Source organism: Chiloscyllium plagiosum, chromosome 16, assembly GCF_004010195.1.
Source record: "Chiloscyllium plagiosum isolate BGI_BamShark_2017 chromosome 16, ASM401019v2, whole genome shotgun sequence".
NCBI lineage: Eukaryota > Metazoa > Chordata > Chondrichthyes > Orectolobiformes > Hemiscylliidae > Chiloscyllium > Chiloscyllium plagiosum.
In genome coordinates, this window is record NC_057725.1 from 51,980,091 (window position 1) to 51,998,660 (window position 18,570).

The 18,570-nt window shown below is 38.7% G+C and overlaps 1 protein-coding gene across 2 annotated transcripts in view; it reads right to left on the minus strand.

Moving 5' to 3' along the window:
* The window catches only part of LOC122557905 (anoctamin-9-like), a 130,459-nt gene that overhangs the window by 73,127 nt on the left and 38,762 nt on the right, over positions 1 to 18,570 (minus strand). The window contains exons 6-10 of one of the 2 annotated variants that reach the window (XM_043706110.1): positions 14,786 to 14,850; positions 10,626 to 10,685; positions 9,762 to 9,850; positions 2,654 to 2,788; positions 526 to 622 (exon numbers count right to left, since the gene is read on the minus strand). In XM_043706110.1, the coding sequence (XP_043562045.1) occupies positions 526 to 622; positions 2,654 to 2,788; positions 9,762 to 9,850; positions 10,626 to 10,685; positions 14,786 to 14,850 (446 nt within the window). The remainder of the gene's footprint in view (positions 1 to 525; positions 623 to 2,653; positions 2,789 to 9,761; positions 9,851 to 10,625; positions 10,686 to 14,785; positions 14,851 to 18,570) is intronic. The other variant, XM_043706111.1, reaches the window with a different exon arrangement.

Genomic DNA, 18,570 nt, shown 5'->3' on the forward strand with positions numbered 1-18,570 from the left:
CGGGGTTGCAGGTGGTGGCAGACAGGGGGCAGTGTTGGACAGAATTGGGAGCGATGGGCTGTGTTGCATGGGGGCTGGGTTGGACAGGTGGGGGTGGGGGTCAGTTTTGGGGGTGGACTCTCGCGTGTTCTGTGTTGCTGCAGTCTCCTGAAAGGGGAGCAGAATTTAAAAACTCCAAGCCACAGAGGGAAGGAATTTAATCAATTAATCGTATAATCGATTATCCGAATGAAATAGTGCCCGCCCATCATGTTCGGATAATCAAGGTTGCCCTGTACATGAAATATCTGATCCCTTTAATCCTTTGCCATAAATATTCTGTTTGTATATCACTATAATAGGCAATTGAAAACTACACAAAATTAAGCAGCCATTTAGAGATGAAGTACTGGATTATCAGTAAGCAAAAAGGTATAGATTTTTAACTTGATGCTCAGCAAAGTGAAATTAGTGGAAATGAAAACTGGGTCATTTCTCTAATAGGAAGCTAGTTGAATATTAGTCTTACTTGTGAGATTATTTTACCTTGGCATAGGAACATGTCTCATTAAGCCTCCAATATTGACAACGTTTATCACATAGTGGGCACATGATAATTCCAGTACCATTGCAAATTTCCTTGCTGAAGTTCATGGGAAGAAGGCAGAGCAAATTAAAACAATGCATTATTTACCAGGAATCACACAGCAAAAAACAACACCTGAAAAAATGTAGCTGACTAATTGCTAACTTAAGAAAATCTTATTCAATTCCTGTAATAGCTAAAATCTTTTCCATAATCCAGGCCGTGAACCATGACATTTGCTTTCCTTGCATCTGAGAACGTGAACAAAGTTACTGCCCATGCGCTCGTGTGCACGTTCTGGGCCCCTCCGTTGTTTGCTCATTTGCTCATTCTATAAGTAGTTTAACCACCGAATATTTATCTGAACAGTCTAATCTGTCCCTGAGCACAGATATTTGAAAATATGATAGAATAGTTCATTTTTAGGAATTGCAAATTTGCTTAGGATGTTGAGATCAATTTTGGTTTTCCTATTGCTATCCTGCTGAAAACTATTTTATCAAAAAAACAAATCCTAGACAAAAGGTGAATAAGGTAGGATGAGTAAAATGGACAATTCAAAAATAATAAACTAGTGCATCTTCTTTGATGTTTAAAAAAAAAGGCACAATGTCTGACAGAAGTTGTACACAGTGACAAATAAAATATAACATTTTTGGTCAGCCAAGACATTTGGTGCGCAGCAGTATACTGCATCAAACCCTGTAAAGTTACCGGAGAATATGTGTTTCTTAAGCAATTTCTCTACTTAAAGCTGTTTTATTCAGCAATTTGTTTTATTGTTTATTGTTCTGTCTTTCTCGATCTACCCACGATTGAAGAAAATTTCCACTTGACTCTTCGATATCTGCTTGTGTAGTCAGCATACAGCTTAAATTTCAACTATTTTGCTGTCTGATTTGCATTTGCATTCTTAACCTGAAATTATGACCATTCATATTCATCTATTGTTACACAAGAAGAGGAGGTGATACAGTGTGATATCACTGGACTAGTAATCCAAAACCCAGGCTACTGTTGTGGGGATATGCCTTCAAACGTCACCATGCCAGTTGATGGATTAAAATCTGAAACAAAAAAACTGGCATAATGGGAACTATGTCACCACTATCAATTGTCAAGTAAAGCCCATCTGATTCAAAATAATCTACATGTGACTGCAGACTCACAACAATGAGGTTGATTCTTAACTGCCCTTTGGGTCAAAGAGTTTTTTACAGCATGGAAAAAGGCTCTTCATCCCATTGTGTCTATGCCAATCATCAAACATCTATTCCAATCCCATTTTCCAGTACTTGCCCCGAATGGTATGGCATTTCAAATGCTCATCTAAATGCTTAAATGTCATGATGGTTTCTGCCTCTACTACTGTTTCAGCAGCAATTTCCAAATATTTACCACCCTCTGGGTGAAAGTATTTTCCTCAAATCCCTTCTAAACCTCCTGCTCCTTTTGTTAAAACTGTGTCCCCTAGTTATTGACTCCTCTACTAAGGGGAAAAGTTTCTCTCTACCTAACTGATCTAAGCCCCTCATAACTTTGTACATCTCAATCAGGCCTTCTGGCAGCCTTCTCTAATCTAAGTAAATGAACACCTATCTAATCTATCTAGTCTCTCTGCATAGCAACATAGCAGAATCTCCTCTGCACCCTTTGATCAGAACTACACACAGTACATCACCTGTTGCTTAACTAACATTATAAACTGCTCTATCATAACCTCCTTACTATTGACTGGTAAAGGTAAGTATCCCATATACCTTCTTAATGATCTTATCTACTTGTCCTGTTGTTTTGAAGGATCTGTGGACATGCACACCAGTGCAGATCAAGCATGAATAATCTCAGGAATGAATTAAAAAGAAAACCTCGTGATGTAGCCCATCCATTCAATAGCAAATATTGTAATTACAGTATAAATGTTTACAAACAATTCAACTTAACATTTCAGCTGATGTAGTTGTTTTTTTAAATGATATTCAGCTGATTTAGTTAGTGCTATTAAACAGTCCATATGTATTGCATTTGAAGAGCTGAAATGTAAAACTCCATTTTCATAGTGCTGGAAATAAATGGTAAGAACCTTACCTCACATGATCACTTTCAAAATATATAAACCCATATAGAACAACTATGACTCCACATATAGCAGCAGGAATCAGCAGGGTGGTGTACCAGCCAAGCCATGCAAAATAGAGGGCAATTCGCTCTCCAAAGTACTCCCTACAAACAGTGACACAAAACAAAACATTTAATATGAACATGATCCTAAAAGTTATTTTACTAAAAGTTATGTTTAAATACATGAAACAGATTCCCATCAAAAGCAACTAATGATGTGCTTTTTTTTTCTTTTAAGTTGTATCATTGGTTAAAAATGGGGGAGAAATATGGTTCCATATTTTGTTTCTAGTCGTGTTACTAACACCTATTTCTCATAAATATTAATGTTATATTGCCTGTTTTCATTCACAGAAATCCTTGACAAATTTGATTAATCTGCTAGACAATACATAGTTGCAGGAGTACTAGTTTTGTTGTGCAGTTTTAAAATCTAAGTGTATAACCTCTAGAGGTAGTACTAGAATTGAGGGAGACTATTTTTCCAGGAAATGAGTCAACATCTCAAGGCCAGATATCTGCATGCCTGAATAATATTGATAGTGAAGTCAATTTCGCTTCCACAGCATCCCAGAGCATGAATGAGGTCAAGAGAAATATCTGAAAAAGTACAAAGTTAAATTGACATCAAGTAATAGCAATGGGCAGATGTGGTTTATGCAAACTTGCATGAAAAACCTGTTATTATAGACACACCCACAATAATGTTTGCTGTAACAAAGTTAGTCTTAATATTAGAACTGGATATGGATCACAAACTGAGCTGTAAGGGCAGCCGAATCACAGCAGCAATCTTTTTGGCAGCAGGCAAAAAAGAGGCTATCACTTGTTGTGCCATTGAATTATGGACAGGAGCAGTATTCTCTTGAGTTGCTATCAAAACGCAACATTAGAAGTGGACCATTAGAGATGTTGGCTGCTAATGCAGCAAAAGGAAAGATTGTGCATCTTCATATTGGGTCACTGAACAAAATAGAAATATTAATTTCTATTGGAGTGGTAGCCCATCTGTGGAAATGGCCATTACAAACTCTCTAGAATTACCCGCTCAAGCATCCTAGGAATCTTGTATGCATCAATAAGGTTTCCACTCATTATTCTAAATTCCAATGAAGAAAGGCCTCTGCATGTACAAAAATTTCTCCATATCCAGGATCAACCAAGTGAACATTTTCTGGACGGCCTCCAACACCAATAAATATTTCCTTCAATAAAGAGCCAGAAGTGTTCATAGTATTCTATGTGCGGTCCAACTAGCCTCATGTAGTTTCATGAGTCAGTTAGTTCAGTTGGCTGGATGGCTGGTTTGTGATGCAATGTGATGCCAACAACATGGGTTCAATTCCTGTATTGGTTGAGGTTACCGTGAAGGACTCTCCTTCTCAAACTCTCCCCTTATCTCAGGTATGGTGACCCTCAGGTTAAACCACCACCAGTCATCTGTCTGTAATGAGAGAACAGCCCTATGATTCATTAGAACAACTGCAACTCTGTATAGCTTCAGCAAGGACTTCCCTATTTTTGTTCCATTCCCTTTGAATTAAAAGCCAACAATCTATTTGCCTTCTCTATTAACTGCTGAATGTGTATGTTTAAATAATATTCAGCTGGTTTATTCTTCCTGCCAAAGTCCATAATGCCATATTTTCTCACATTGTGTTACACCTGTCAAGTTGTTGTCCACTTATTTAACCTTTCCACTATGCCTCTGCAGTTTCTTTATGCCATCCTCACCACTTGCCTTCCTATTATTTGTGTCATCTGCAAACTTGACAACAGTGCATTCACATCTCTTGTGAAAGTTATTAACTTATATATTAAATAAATGTGGCGCGAGCACTGATCCCTGTATCACTGCAAGATACAGGTTGCCATCTTGAAACTGCCCTCCTTATCCCAAATCTGTCTTCTATTAGTTAGCTAGTTCTCTATCCATTTTAATATAGTTCCTCCAACACCAAGGGCTTTTTACTTTGTAAATCCAAATATATTACAACTATTATTTTCCTTTTATCTATTCTGCTTGTTACCACCTCAAAAATTGTGAATAAATTTGTCAGGCATGAGTTCCCTTTTATGGTGAAGCCATGCTGACTCTGCTTGATTATATTATGTATTTCTAAATGCATTGTTATTAAATGCTTACAATAGGCTCTAACATTTTCTCAATGACAGATGTTAATCTAACTGGCCTATACTGGCCTATATTTTATTTTCTTGTTTCCTTCTTGAATAATGGTATTACACTGGCACTTTTCCGGTCTCTGGGATTTGTCCAGTATTCAATGATTCTTGGGAGATTATTACCAGTGCATTCTCTACCTCTGTAGCTACTCCTTTCATATCCTAGGTTGTAACTCACCGCAGCCTTTGTGTTTATTTGCTATTTTTATTTTAAATCACTCTTTAGATGTGGGCAAGATTGCCATCTATTACTCAGTTCTAGTTGACTTTGATAAGATGATAAACATGCTTCTTTAATTGCATATGGTTATAATACTCCTACAATTCAGAGAAAATTCTAAGCTTTGATTCAGTAGCATTGATTAAATGACGATATTGTCCAAGCCAGAATGATACATAACTCAAAGAGAAATTTGAAAGTTATTGTATTCCCATGCAGCTGCTGGGCTATTCTTTGAGGTGTTAGACATTACAGGTGTAGGAAGTGCTGTTGAGAAACTTTGGCATGTTGATGCAGAGCATTCTGTCAACAGATCACAATGCACCCCCAGCATTTTGGCAGTGGAGGGAATAGATATTAAAGTTTACAGGCAGGTTGCTTTGGCTTTGGTGGTGTTGATTTTAGAGAGTACTGTGAAGCTGAACTCATCAGGGCAATTGGTAAGTATTTCATGTCACTTATGACTTGCTCTCAGTAATTTGTGAGAAGTCTTTGAGAAATTAGAAGATGAACCACTCATTGAAATTATATGGTTGTTCCACTTGAGTTTGGTTAATGGTGATCCCTTTAGATATTCATGGTAGAGCATTTGGTGATGGAAATATGGAGAAGATGTCAAGAAGAGATGGTGAGGTTCTCTCATATTTGAGTTGGTCAGTGTCTGGCACCTGGATGGTGCAAGTGTTATTTGTTAATTTTCAGGCAAGGTTTGCAGGTGTACCTTCACCATATGGCTATTCAATCAACCTGTTACCATCAATTCAAGCCAACCAAAGCCAAATAGTAAATTCCAAGCTTGCCAGTAACATTGGCAGTAACAGAGGCAATCACTAACAAGTATGATTATCCATCTGTAAAATACGATGTCACTGGTCATGGGTTCTCTTGGTCCTTGTGCAGCTGACGAGATTTGTCAGATGTTTTTCGGGAGGTGGAAATGGTCTTTGAGATCAATGGCAAGAGCAAGTACGTAAAAGGAACTAGAGGAAGGAATGCCAAAGGATGTTCTCAAATAATTATTCCCTCTCATACAGGAGTTCCATCCAAGTTGATTTCTTATGAAGAAGGATCTCCCATGCATTGACATCTATATTGCATTTCTTGAGGAAAGCCTTGAGAATCTTTGAAATGCTTCCTTTCCACTCCTCTTATTTAAGTGCCTTCCTTGAGTTAGGCAAAGAAGAATTTTCTTTGGTAATCAGAACTCAGACATCCTAAGGGTGTGGCCAGCCAAGCAGATTTACCTTCAGATGATAATAGCCTCGATATTGGTGCTATTAGCTGCTCAAGGATGCTGTTGTTACTATGTCTGTCCTCCCAGCTACTGCACAGAATCCATCTCAAACAGCATTGATGGTACTTCTCAATGATCTTAAGGTGGTGTCTATATGTAGCCCAGTTTCAGAGCAATTAGAAGAGTCAAGGAATGATGACCAAATACAGAAGGATCTTGGTATCATCAAGGATGTTGGAAGATTCTCATCCTAGGAATCTGAAGGTGCTGTTCGTAGATTGGATGCAATGTTCAATCTCCTCATTAATGTCAGCCTTAAATGAGAGGCAGTTTCACAGTTAAGGGAAATGTTCCATGTTTGGGAGGATTTGTCCATTGATCTTAAGGGAGGAACATACCAGAACTTGACCTTGGACAGTTGGTAAAGGATTTGAGTCTTCTTAAAGAGACCTTGGAGTGCAGGTTTACAGTTCCTTAAAAATGGAGTCTCAGGTAGATAGGTAATGAAGAAGGCATTTGGTATGCTTTTCTTTATTTGTCACAGCATTGAGTATAGGGGTTGGGAGGTCATATTAGGACATTGGTGAGGTCAATTTTTGAATATTGTGTACAATTCTGGTCTCCCTCCTATCAGTAGGATGTTGTGAAACTTAAAAGGGATCAGAAAAGATTTACAAGGATGTTGCCAGGGTTGGAAGGTTTGAGCTATAGAGTGAGGCTGAATAGGCTGGGACTGTTTTCCCTGGAGCATTAGAGACTGAGGGATGATGACCTTGTATAAGTTTATGAAATCATGAGGGGCATGGATAGGATAAATAGACAAGGTATTTTTCCTGGGTTGGGGGAGTTCAGAACTAGAGAACATAGGTTTTGGGTGAGAGGGGAAAGATTTAAAAGGGACCCAAGTGGCAACTTTTTCACACAGAGGGTGGTGCATGTATGGAATAAGTTGCCAGAGAAAATGGTGGAGGCTAGTACAATTGCAACATTTAAAAGGCATCTGGATGGGTACAAGAATAGGAAGAGTTTGGAGGGATATGGGCTGACAAATGGGACTGGATTAAATTAAGGTATCTGGTCAGCATGGACGAGTTGGATCCAAGGGTTTGTTTCCAAAATGTGCATTTCTATGACTCTAGGACTCTAAGTTGAGGCTGAGACCAATTCTTCACTTTACTTTTGTGAACACATTAATGAGGTTTGAAGATTTTCTTCTAAAAAAACAGAGATGACATTGTAACTCACGTACTGAAGTTTGGGGTGGAGCGATGGCAAATTCCTGTCTGACTTCTGTCTTGACGTCAAAGGATTTTCTCATATTACCGTCGGTGAGGACCATCACTAACATCTGGTTGTGGAAGAGATGGAGAATGTTGATGAATTTGACAGGGTCTTCCATTGCACTTCCCAACTGATTGAATCAGAAGCCTTAGTCAGGTTGATCAGGTTGATGAAGGCCATGTAGAATGGTTGGCATTATACCTGGTATTTCTCTTGGAGTTGCTGAGCAAGGAAAATCACATCCATAGATCCTTGGTTTGATCAGAAGCCATACTGGCTTTCCTCCAAGTGTTTCCTCAAAGACTGGGTGAAGGTGCCTTGCAAGGATTCAGGTGATGATCCTCCCAGCAATGGAGAGTAGGGAGATTTTTTGGTGGTTCCCACAATGCACATCGTTTCTTAAAGACGGTGGTGATGGCAGCATCCCTGAGAGAGCTGGCATTTCTTCTTTGACCCAGATTTTCAGGAACAGTTGATGGTAATGACAGGTAAGCTCTGCTCTTCCAAGTTTTAAAATCTCTGCTGGAATCCCTCTAGTCCTGCGGCTTTTCCATTCTTCGTATGTATAATGGTGGCTTCAACTTCAGCCACATTAGGTGGGACTCCAAGGTCCCTTTTATCTTCTCCTGCTGAACACTCTCTGCTCATTCCTGAAGAAGGGCATGTGCCCGAAACGTCGAATCTTCTGTTCCCTAGATGCTGCCTGACCTGCTGTGCTGTTCCAGCAATAAAGTTTCAGCTTTGATCTCCAGCGTCTGCAGACCTCACTTTCTCCTCCAAGGTCACCTTTGATGAGGAGTTTCCTCAAACATGGCCTCACCGATAATTGCATCACAGTTTAGGAGTTATTTGAAGTGTTTTCTCCATTTGAGGCTGATGTTTTCTCTGTCTCTCAAACGAATGCCATTGTTATCCCGGTACCAGTTTAAGGTGAAGGATGTTAGGAGCATATATTGCCTTGGTGGCACTGACGAAACACCAATTGTTGTGATTGTCAGCAAGGAGTTGCAGTTCCTTAGCTTTCTCAGTCCAGTACATCCTCAGTCCACCATTGGTTCTTGATATCCCTAGTTCTTCTTTGTAACTCTGTCTTTTGATGTATGATGAGTTCTCCTGTTTGCCTCACTAGTGATGTTGTTTTGCCAGACATGGAGAGTCTCCCTTCTTGCCAATGAGGTCCTGGGTGATGTAGTCATTATCGCTGAACCAGTTTTCATGTTTCCTGCTCTTGTAGCCAATGGTTTCTTCACAGCATGAGATGAAGACTTCTTTGGTTCTTTCCAGATTCCTTCCATTCCATTAAAACTTGGAGATTTTGGTGAAGACATTGATGAAAGTACACTAGTTTGTTTGGCTGTTGAAGCCACTCAATGTTCAGCTTGTTTCTGCTTCTGATGGCAGTTGATAGACATTGTGGAGTGAATGAGCTGGTTACCTGTCCAGCAGTTGTCTCCACTGGTCATCACTTTGGTAATGAGGACACCCTTACAATCTCGGTGAACCATGATGTAATCAATCATTTGCCAGTGCTTTGATCGTGGATTCCTCCAAAAAGTCTTAAACTTGTCTTTTTGGCAGAGCAGTGTGTTGGTGATGACCAGTTGGTATTCCACACATTTGATAGTTGAATTCCCAACTTCTTCCTTTCTGATAGTTCATTTCCAGAGTTGGGTTTGGAATAAATTCCAAGCTTGCCACTTGTACACTTATTTTGAAACATTATATAAAAAAGATACATAGTTCTTCAATTTATTTTAGCTTCTTTGGGATCACTTTGAGGCACAATCTGGATATTCTGAACGTGTCCCCAGTTTTCAAACAATATTAACGACGTGGGTCAGGATATAACAAGATATTAGGCTTCAGGTTATGCCCCACACTCAGGTCCTGAAAAGAGGCTCAACTGCCACAATATGACAGTTGTCCATTTCTCACAGCAGGCACCTCATGCCAAATTAATGACAGTACTGTACAATTGAAATTAATCACAATTATTTAATATATAGTCAGACACATTCATTTTGTCAGCATGTTTGCAGGTGAAACCTAACGTACTAAACTACTGAAATTCCAGGTGTTATTTGCACAGTCCCAAGCACCAAATTACTGCATCACTATTTACAAACTTAGGCTGAGATGACAGATCATTGTACCACCTTATTTCTTCGATTGGTTGTTTCTTAAATAAGCATCTCCACTCAGCCCATTCAAAGCGCAATTTGCGTTCTTTCTGCCAATTGCCATCCTAAGTGAAACAAAAGCGGAATTAGAATTTCAGCTGATGCCTTTCTGAAAAGGTTTAGTCCTCAGTCCGTTTAGCAAAAGACTTAAAATTGCAAGTTTTTGCAGTTTCTCTTACATGGTTAATTAAAGGATTATCACCGAAACTTTCAGCCTGAGCATTCCTTTTCATGTTAACAATATGTGCATGTCCAGGCTGTGCTGACCATCAATATTTTTTAAACTAGAATGAAGACTTGTACATTATAAAAATGTACATAGAACGTTGAATGCAGAACTAAACAGCACAGAACAGGCCCTTCGGCCTTCGATGTTGTACCGACCTGTGAACTAATCTAAGTCCCCTTACACTATCTCATCATCATCCATGTGCTTACCCAATATATAAAGTATCATTTAAAGGTGATGGGAATAAACATTGGATGCCTAAACTCAATAGCGGATGCCAAACAAAATGGAGCCTCTGGTCAAAGAATATAATAGTCAGCACAGTCTGGATATTCAAAAGGACAACAAGAAATATTCAGGCTGAAGATTTCACTGATAAACCAATGCAAGAGAGACTACAAAATCCTAAAATGTTAAGCAAAGTTGAAAATAAAGAAAATAATCCTATAGAAGTGTGTTATTGAAAGTAAAGGAAGTCATTAGCAAGACACCAAAACTAGAAAGCAAAGTAATAATTGAATTTGTTGATATTCCATCTTTGGGTTAGACAATGCAAGTAGTAATCTGGTAGAAGTTGTTATGTGTGTTCGGTACAAGTTAAAACAAGTTACCTTACAAAGCCAACATTGCTCTTTTGATCCATGGACTTCATGGCCTCTACAGCAGCATTTCTGCATTAAATAGGCATCAAATATCCAGGGTTTAGTTTTGTAGAGAATCATGGTATAATATACCTCAACCCTGCCAACTTCTGTTCAGGAGCAGTGAGACCTCTTGCCAAAATATTTGTCCCATGATATTGTGTGTCCAGGATCACCCAACCCAATTTTGAAGTGACAATTTTGGACCTTGTGTGACCCTTCAATAATGTGTAGACCTCATTAATTCATAAATTAGCTCCTAAAGCTCATTTTTGCATCATCACACTGCCCAGGTTGTCCCACAGTGGTGGGTTCCTTATGACATATTGCAAAATCAGTACTTAGTGCCTCATTTATTTACAATAATAACTTAGATTAAGGGATTGAACATAGTGAATATGACCTATCCTGTATCCACAGCTAGCTATAAGGGGTGGGTCATTTATTGTGTAGGAAAATGTATTAGGAGAAATTTCTTCACCCAGAGATTGATGATATGTGGAACTGTCAAACATAGAAAGTAGTAAGGCCAAAACATTAAATATTTCCAAGTAGGAATTGGTACAGTTCTAAGGACTAAAAGGATTAAAGGATTTGGAGAAAAGTGGGAACAGGATACTGAGTTGGATGATCAGTTGTGATATTGAATGGTGGAGCAGGATGAAAATGCTGAGTAGCTACATCTGCATTTTGTATATTTCTATGTTTCAGATCATCCAATTTTTTGCCAATGATGCAGTTTGATGGGAAAGTAAATGCTGAGAAGAATGGTGGCAAAAAGGCTACCAAGGGGGGGCTAAATAGTGGATGTGCTGGTTGTAAAGTTTCAAATTCCCCAAGATTCTGGAAAGGTCCTGGTCTCTTAAACATACCATACACATGAAACACAAAAGGTTAGCATTTAGGTACAGCAAGTAATTGCAAAGGCAAATGAATTGTTGGTCTTTATAGAATCCCTACAGTGTGGAATCAGACCATTCAGCCCATCGAGTCCACACCAATCCCGAAGAGCATCCAACCCAGACCCACCTATCCCTGTAACCCTGTATTTTTCATGGCTCATCCACTTTGCCTGCACATCCCTGGACACTGTGGGCAATTTAGCCTGGCCAATCACCTAACCTGCACATCTTTGGACTGTGGGTGGGAACTGGAGCTCCTGGAGGAAACCCACGCAAATACAGGGAGAATGTGCAAACTCCATACAGGCAGTCGCCCAAGGATGGAATCAAATTCAGGTCCCTTGCACTATGAGGCAGTAGTGCTAACCACTAAGCCATCGTGCCATCCCTATTGTTAGGGGATTTAATATGAAAGTGTGGAAATATTGTCATAACTACACAGGGTGTTGGTGAGATCACACCTGGAGTACTGTGTATAGTTTTGGTGTCCTTGTTTAAGGATGCATTTACTTGTATTGGAGACTGTTCTAAGAAGGTTCACTAGGTTGATTCCTGAAATGAGGAGATATACCTATGTGGAGAGATTGGGTTGACTATACCTATGCTTACTGAAGTTTTGAAGAATGAGAAATGTCTTCACTCAGATGATTGTGGGTCTTTGAAATTTTATACCCTAGGGAACCTGAATATATTCGAGGCAAAGATTAATAATATTTATTTACTAAGGGAGTGAAGAAATATAGTAATACTGTAATATGAAATAGCATATCTAAGGTAAAGATGTGTCATGATCTTATTGAAGGATCAAATGACCTTCTGCTTCTAATTCCTCCATTCTCACCAAACAAACATAATGCAATATAACTGTTTAATTAGTGTTTTGATTGCAGATAACAAGCCTCTTTTGTGTTTTCACATATTTGTGGCAGTATTTACGCCATTCCTTGGTTGGTTTTGCTCAATTCTTCATTTTGGCTATCTTCCGTTATCAATAATTTCCACAGGATTAGTCAACACAGTAAGAAGTCTTTTAGCCTGTTGAAACAATCCAATTAGTCCTACCTTTCTACTCTTTGACCACAGCAATATAAAATGTTCTTGCTGATGAACAAGTAAGTTTTAAAGGTTTAAAAATATAAAGATTAGACCTTAAAAAATGGTTTAAAGGTATAGCTTCCTTGCTTTTGTTCTCTCTGCTTATGCTTATGGTTTTTTTTTGACAGTGTAGAAAAAGCTGCAACAAATTGGCGTACCACTGAAGATTTGTATATCTGAATCCTCTCTGTTCTTGCATCTCCCTAAAATTATATCATTTAGGTTATATTGCCTTTACTTGTTCCTTAATTCAATATGTATAAACTTTTGCTCATTATTCCTGGTTAGCTCTGAATTTGACATTCATTTTACAAGGAGAGAAGGATGAATAATCTTTTGGGTGATTAACACAGCAGCAGATGTTAAATTTTGATACAGTTTTGTCTTGTGAAGTGAAGGTGGTAAGGACAGAACAATTTGGACATGGCTAGATGCAAAGTCAGAATAAAGACATTTTTCCCATTGGGTAGCATGGTAGCTCAACGATTAGCATTGCTGCCTCACAGTGCCAGGAACTTGCATGTGATTCCAGCCTTATGGAATTTGCGCGTTCTCCCCGTGTCTCCAGGTGCTCCGGTCTCTTCCTACAATCCAAAGATGTGCAGGTTCAGTGGATTGGCCATGCTAAATTGCCCATTGTATCCAGGAATGTGCAGACTAGGTGGATTAGCAATGCAAAATACAGGGTTCCAGGGATACGGTGGGTTTTGGCAGGTGGGTGAGGGGGGTCCTGGGTGGGATGGTCTTCGGAGGGACGATTTGGACTTAATGGGCTGAATGGTCTGCTTCCACACTGTAGGCATTTTAAGATTCTATGAAATCGTAGCTAGCATTTATTAATTTTCTCATAAACTCTTCTTATGTATTCAGTACATTGTACAACATGATATCATAACCAGCAAAAGAACAAGATCCAAAAACACATACAATATAGGGAGCTATATGTAGTCAAATAGACAGAGAAATTCTCTGCCTTTTTGAGATACATTATAGCAGGTAATCTTGCCAAGATTCTTTCGTTAAGGTTTTGTTGTAGGCCAGAACTTGCCTGGACCAAAAGCTCACTGTAGGATCATTAATGATTATTTTAAATATTTTAATGAAATCTTTTGTGCCAGCAAAAAATCATCTTTCTCAAGTGGCTCTAGGTATCAGATTCCCAGTTTTACAGCATATATGCAAAATATGAGGAAAAGAATTCACATCACTGAGCCTTACTAAGGATATATTTCCATTGACTACTTATATTGCAGGGTTCTTAACAGCACCAAAACCTGCATAAATTGAGCATATTGGACCCCAGTGCAGCAAATGGTGATCAGTATCTGCAGCGGCATAAACCCTTCCAATGTGATTTTTGTTTTATGCCTAGCTCTATTAAATGTAGTTAAAAATAATGAATTTGTAGTTGAGAACATGAATAAATGTCAGTATGATCTTATAGTGTCATTACACTCAAATATACTATTAAAATCTGATGAAAGCATTTTGTAAATTCCCTTTTTCATGATTGAATGTTTGAGTTCCTTAAACAGTTCAATTGAACCGCTAATCCAAACACTGTGCTAATGTGGTAATGGTAGCATTTTTGCATACAAATCAAAAGGCCATGGATTCAAATCTCACTTAATATTATAGACTTACACTTCATTGCAGTATTGAAAGAAAACTTCATTGTTGTGTGCAGCATATTCCCATAAGTGCAGTCCCAATAACCTTTTATTTTGCATAGACTTACACACACACTAACTTAAAGGAACTAACCTATGGCGCCAGTCTACCAGTAAACCTCTTGGATTCTGCATGACAATATGGCTGCCCAGTTTAGAGGAAACATTAGTTAAAAGTGCAATTTTTGATGAAATATTAAACCAAAGACATGTCTTCTTGTTGAGATGAATGTTAAAGAGCATTTCTACTTTGAAGAAAAGAGGGAGTCATCTAGTATTTATCCCTAAACTATCAGTATTAAAGACATAAGTGTGTAAATCATTTCATTTCTTGACCTTCAAAGTAGACCGATACAATTTCCAACACAATACAAAACTATTTGTAAAGCATGACTGCCCAAGATAAGGCGTTGAACTAATGAACGCAATTTACTTTACTACCAGAATGAAGGTTAGATTTTACCTCGTGAAGTGGGAAGACTGCTTTGAATGTACCATCATCCAGTAATTTGCGTAGAGAGTTTTTAGCTAAGAGGGAAAGAAGAACATTAGACAAGAAACAGCTTTGTTTCTACCTATAGCAATACAATGAATGATCTATCTTACCTTATGTAAGTACCAGCAGTCCTATCAGGTTTTCTATTGTGTGAAGTATTATTTTGTTGAGACATACCTGCTAAAGATCAGTAGCACCAAGGTTGAAAAGGTTAAGCGGAACCAAAGGCCAAATTTTACTTACCTTTCTTTACAGTGGGAAATCCCAGAGAGTTCCTCAGAAGTCAAGATTCCGCATAGCATGAAATGTGCTACCATGACATGGTTTCTTGAGTCAAACACTACGGTCAGTATGATGTGTTCTGAGTGCTGTCCTATATGTTAACTTACATAATTTATGCCACAAAGACACTTCCTTGTTAAGACAGATGTCTTGAAGTTAACTAATACAACTAACTATTTATATTGCTATAATATTTACACTTAGATTTATACATAGTCTGGGTTCTGCGTTTACTGATGTTACTATACATTACGTTACTGACTCCACTGCTCTGAATGCAACTGAAAGCAGAACATCAGCATTATTTAACTGTCTTAAAGATAACCTGTCTATCTGGTCTGAAATCTATGTAATAACAAAACATCATACATGGCATGGATTGATGACTTCTGCACCCACAGGCCAAACCTGACTAACAGGGCTAGGTTCTATTCAGTTGATCAGTGAAGCATAAGTAAGTCTACACTGGGAAAAAAGCGATCTTGGAAGGAGAAGCAAGTTTGTCCCAGGAAAAAAAAGGGAATATAGGAGTAGGGGTTGGGGTTGCTGTCATTCAGGGGGCTGGAGGAAAGCTCAAAGAGGTTTGTTTGGTTGGGGAGAAAATTTCTCAAAGCAAGAAGGTGTCATTGATTAACCCAGCAATGAAGAGCAACTTAGTGACTCAATATTGCTTCCATTACCATAAGGACAATGCTCGATTAATATATCTGTATTGTTTGTAAAGAAGCTGTGCGCCATTAAATGGATATTGTATATCCATATTCTGACCCCCGCATTATCAACATAGATCATCATTCTCTTAAGAATTTAATTGGGTAGATATCTGAGAGTGTTTACAGAAGAATATTGACAGGTTCATAGATAGGCTATGAAGTAGCCTACAAAACTTGTCAACATTTATTCACTATATATTGTATACTGTAGTATTGTATACTACATTGTGTCCTGTCACAAATGGATTTGCCTTATCGATAATATATATAACCAACTAGCTTTGGAAAGTGAGTAGAAATGTGTTTTCCTGAGATTGGATGTTTGAAAAAGAAACTGTTGTTAAAAATTAATACAATGTGAACAAGTATTGGAGATTAAAATAAGTAGCATGCATTACAGTCATTTAACCTTGATGCAAACCTCACCAAAATTTTGACTCCATATCAGAATTTGTGTTAATGTAAGTGTCTCATAGAACTGTTGAAGTTTTTTTTCATTTTCCTAACTTTACTGGAATAATATTACAGGTTATAGCTGGGCAGGGCCAGGTGGAATATTTGTTAGGGTGGCTTGGGAGGGTTTAAACTAAGTTGGGAGTGGGATAGGAATCAATTCAAGAAGGAAGGGAAATCAAGGAAAAGGACAAGAATAAAAGACAGAAAGCAGAATAAGAGAAGTTATAGGCAGAGGATTCAAAGGCCAGAATTAAACAAAGCCACAATATAACATAGTCAGAATGAGACAGGAATGTTAAAAAGTCAAGCCTTAAGGCATTTAAAATAAAGTGGATGAATTAATTGCACAAATACATATAAATTGGTATGATATAGTTGTGATTACAGAGTTATGGCTGGAGGAAGACCAAGGATGAGAACTGATCATCCAGGGTATTCAGTATTTAGGAAGGACAGACAAAAAGGAAAAGATGATGATGTAGTATTACTGGTTAAAGAGGATATAAACACAGTACTAAGGTAAGACATTAGCTCAGACAAAGTAGAATCTGAGTGGAAAGCATTGTGAAACACCAAGGGACAAAACACATTAGTGGAGGTATATATAGTCAAGTGTGTGGTGCTGGAAAAGCACAACAGGTCAGCAGTATCCGAGAAGCAGGAGCATCAACATTTTGGGCATAAGCTCTTCATCAGGAATGAGGCTGTGGGCCAGGGAGCTGAGAGATCTTTCAGCAGCCTCCCCGGCCCACAAGCCTCATTCCTGATGAAGGGTTTATGTCTTCTCCTGCTCCTTAGATTCTGCCTGACCTGCTGTGCTTTTCCAGCACCACATTCTCAACTCTAATCTCCAGCATCTGCAGTCCTCACTTTCTCCTAGGGATGGTATATATACTGCCAAACTGTAGTGGTGAAGTTGGGAATAGCATTAAACAGAAATCAGAGATGCATGTGGTAAAGGAAATCTGTAATTCTGGATCACTTAAATCTACAAATGGTGTGGGCAAATCAAATTAATCACGATACCATGGAGGAGAAATTCCTCGAGTGCATATAGGAGGTTCTCTGGATCAATACATTGATGAATCAACCAGACAACGGGTCATCTTAGAATGGGTATTATGCAATGACAAAGGAATAACTGGTAATATGATAAATTATAGATTTTTTCATCAAGATGGAGAGTTAGTTGATTCCAAGACTAGAGTCCTGAATCTTAAGGGAATCTAATCTAAGGGAAACTAGAGTGGAACGAGGTGTGAGTTGGCTATGATGGATTAGGAAATGTTACTGAAAGAAATGATAGCAGATAGGCAATGGAAAGCATGCAAAGAACGAATGGATAAACTTAACAATTGTTTATTCCTGTCTGGCGTAGACTGCAAAGAGAACAGTGGCCAATCCATGGCTTACAAGGTAAGACAGAGATAGTATTAGATGCAAAACAGAAGCATTCAAATTGGCAAGAAACAAAAAACAAACTTGAGGATGGGAACAGTTTAGAAATCAGTAAAGGAGGACCAAGGGATTGATTATGAAGGAAAAACGGAGTATGAGAGTAAGCTTGCAGGGAACATCAGAACTGACTAAAGATTTCTATAGGTATGAAAAGAGAGGAATTTGGTAAAAGCTAATATAGGGGAATTCATAATGCAGAACAAAGAAATGGCTGACAAACTAAATTCATACTTTGTTTCCGTCTTCACAAAAGAGGGCAAGAATAGTGTGCCAGATATGATGGAAACATAGAATTTACTGAGAGAGAGAAACTGAACCAGGTCTGTACTAGAGAAATGGTGTTGGGGAAATTAATGGAATTGAAAGGTGGTAAATCCCCACACCCTGATGAACTACATCCGAGCATACTTAAGGAGTGACCCAAGAAATAGTGAATGCATAGATGGTTGTTCTTCAAGTTTCTTTAGACTCTGGAACAAGCTAATGTAAAAATAAGCACACAGGTGCAGTAGGCAGTAAAGAAAGCAAAATATATGGTGCTTTCATGGTGAGAAGATGAGTAGAGGAACAAGGATGCCTCACTGAAATTCGACTGCCCGGTTCTACCTCCTTCCCAAGATCCACAAGCCTGACCACCCTGGCCGACCCATTGTCTCAGCATGCTCTTGCCTCACTGAACTCATCTCTACCTATCTCGACACTGTACTATCCCTCCTAGTCCATGAACTCCCCACATACGTTCGAGACACCACCCACGCCCTCCACCTCCTCCAACACTTCCGTTTCCCCGGCCCCCAACGCCTCATCTTCACCATGGATATCCAATCCCTCTACACCTCCATC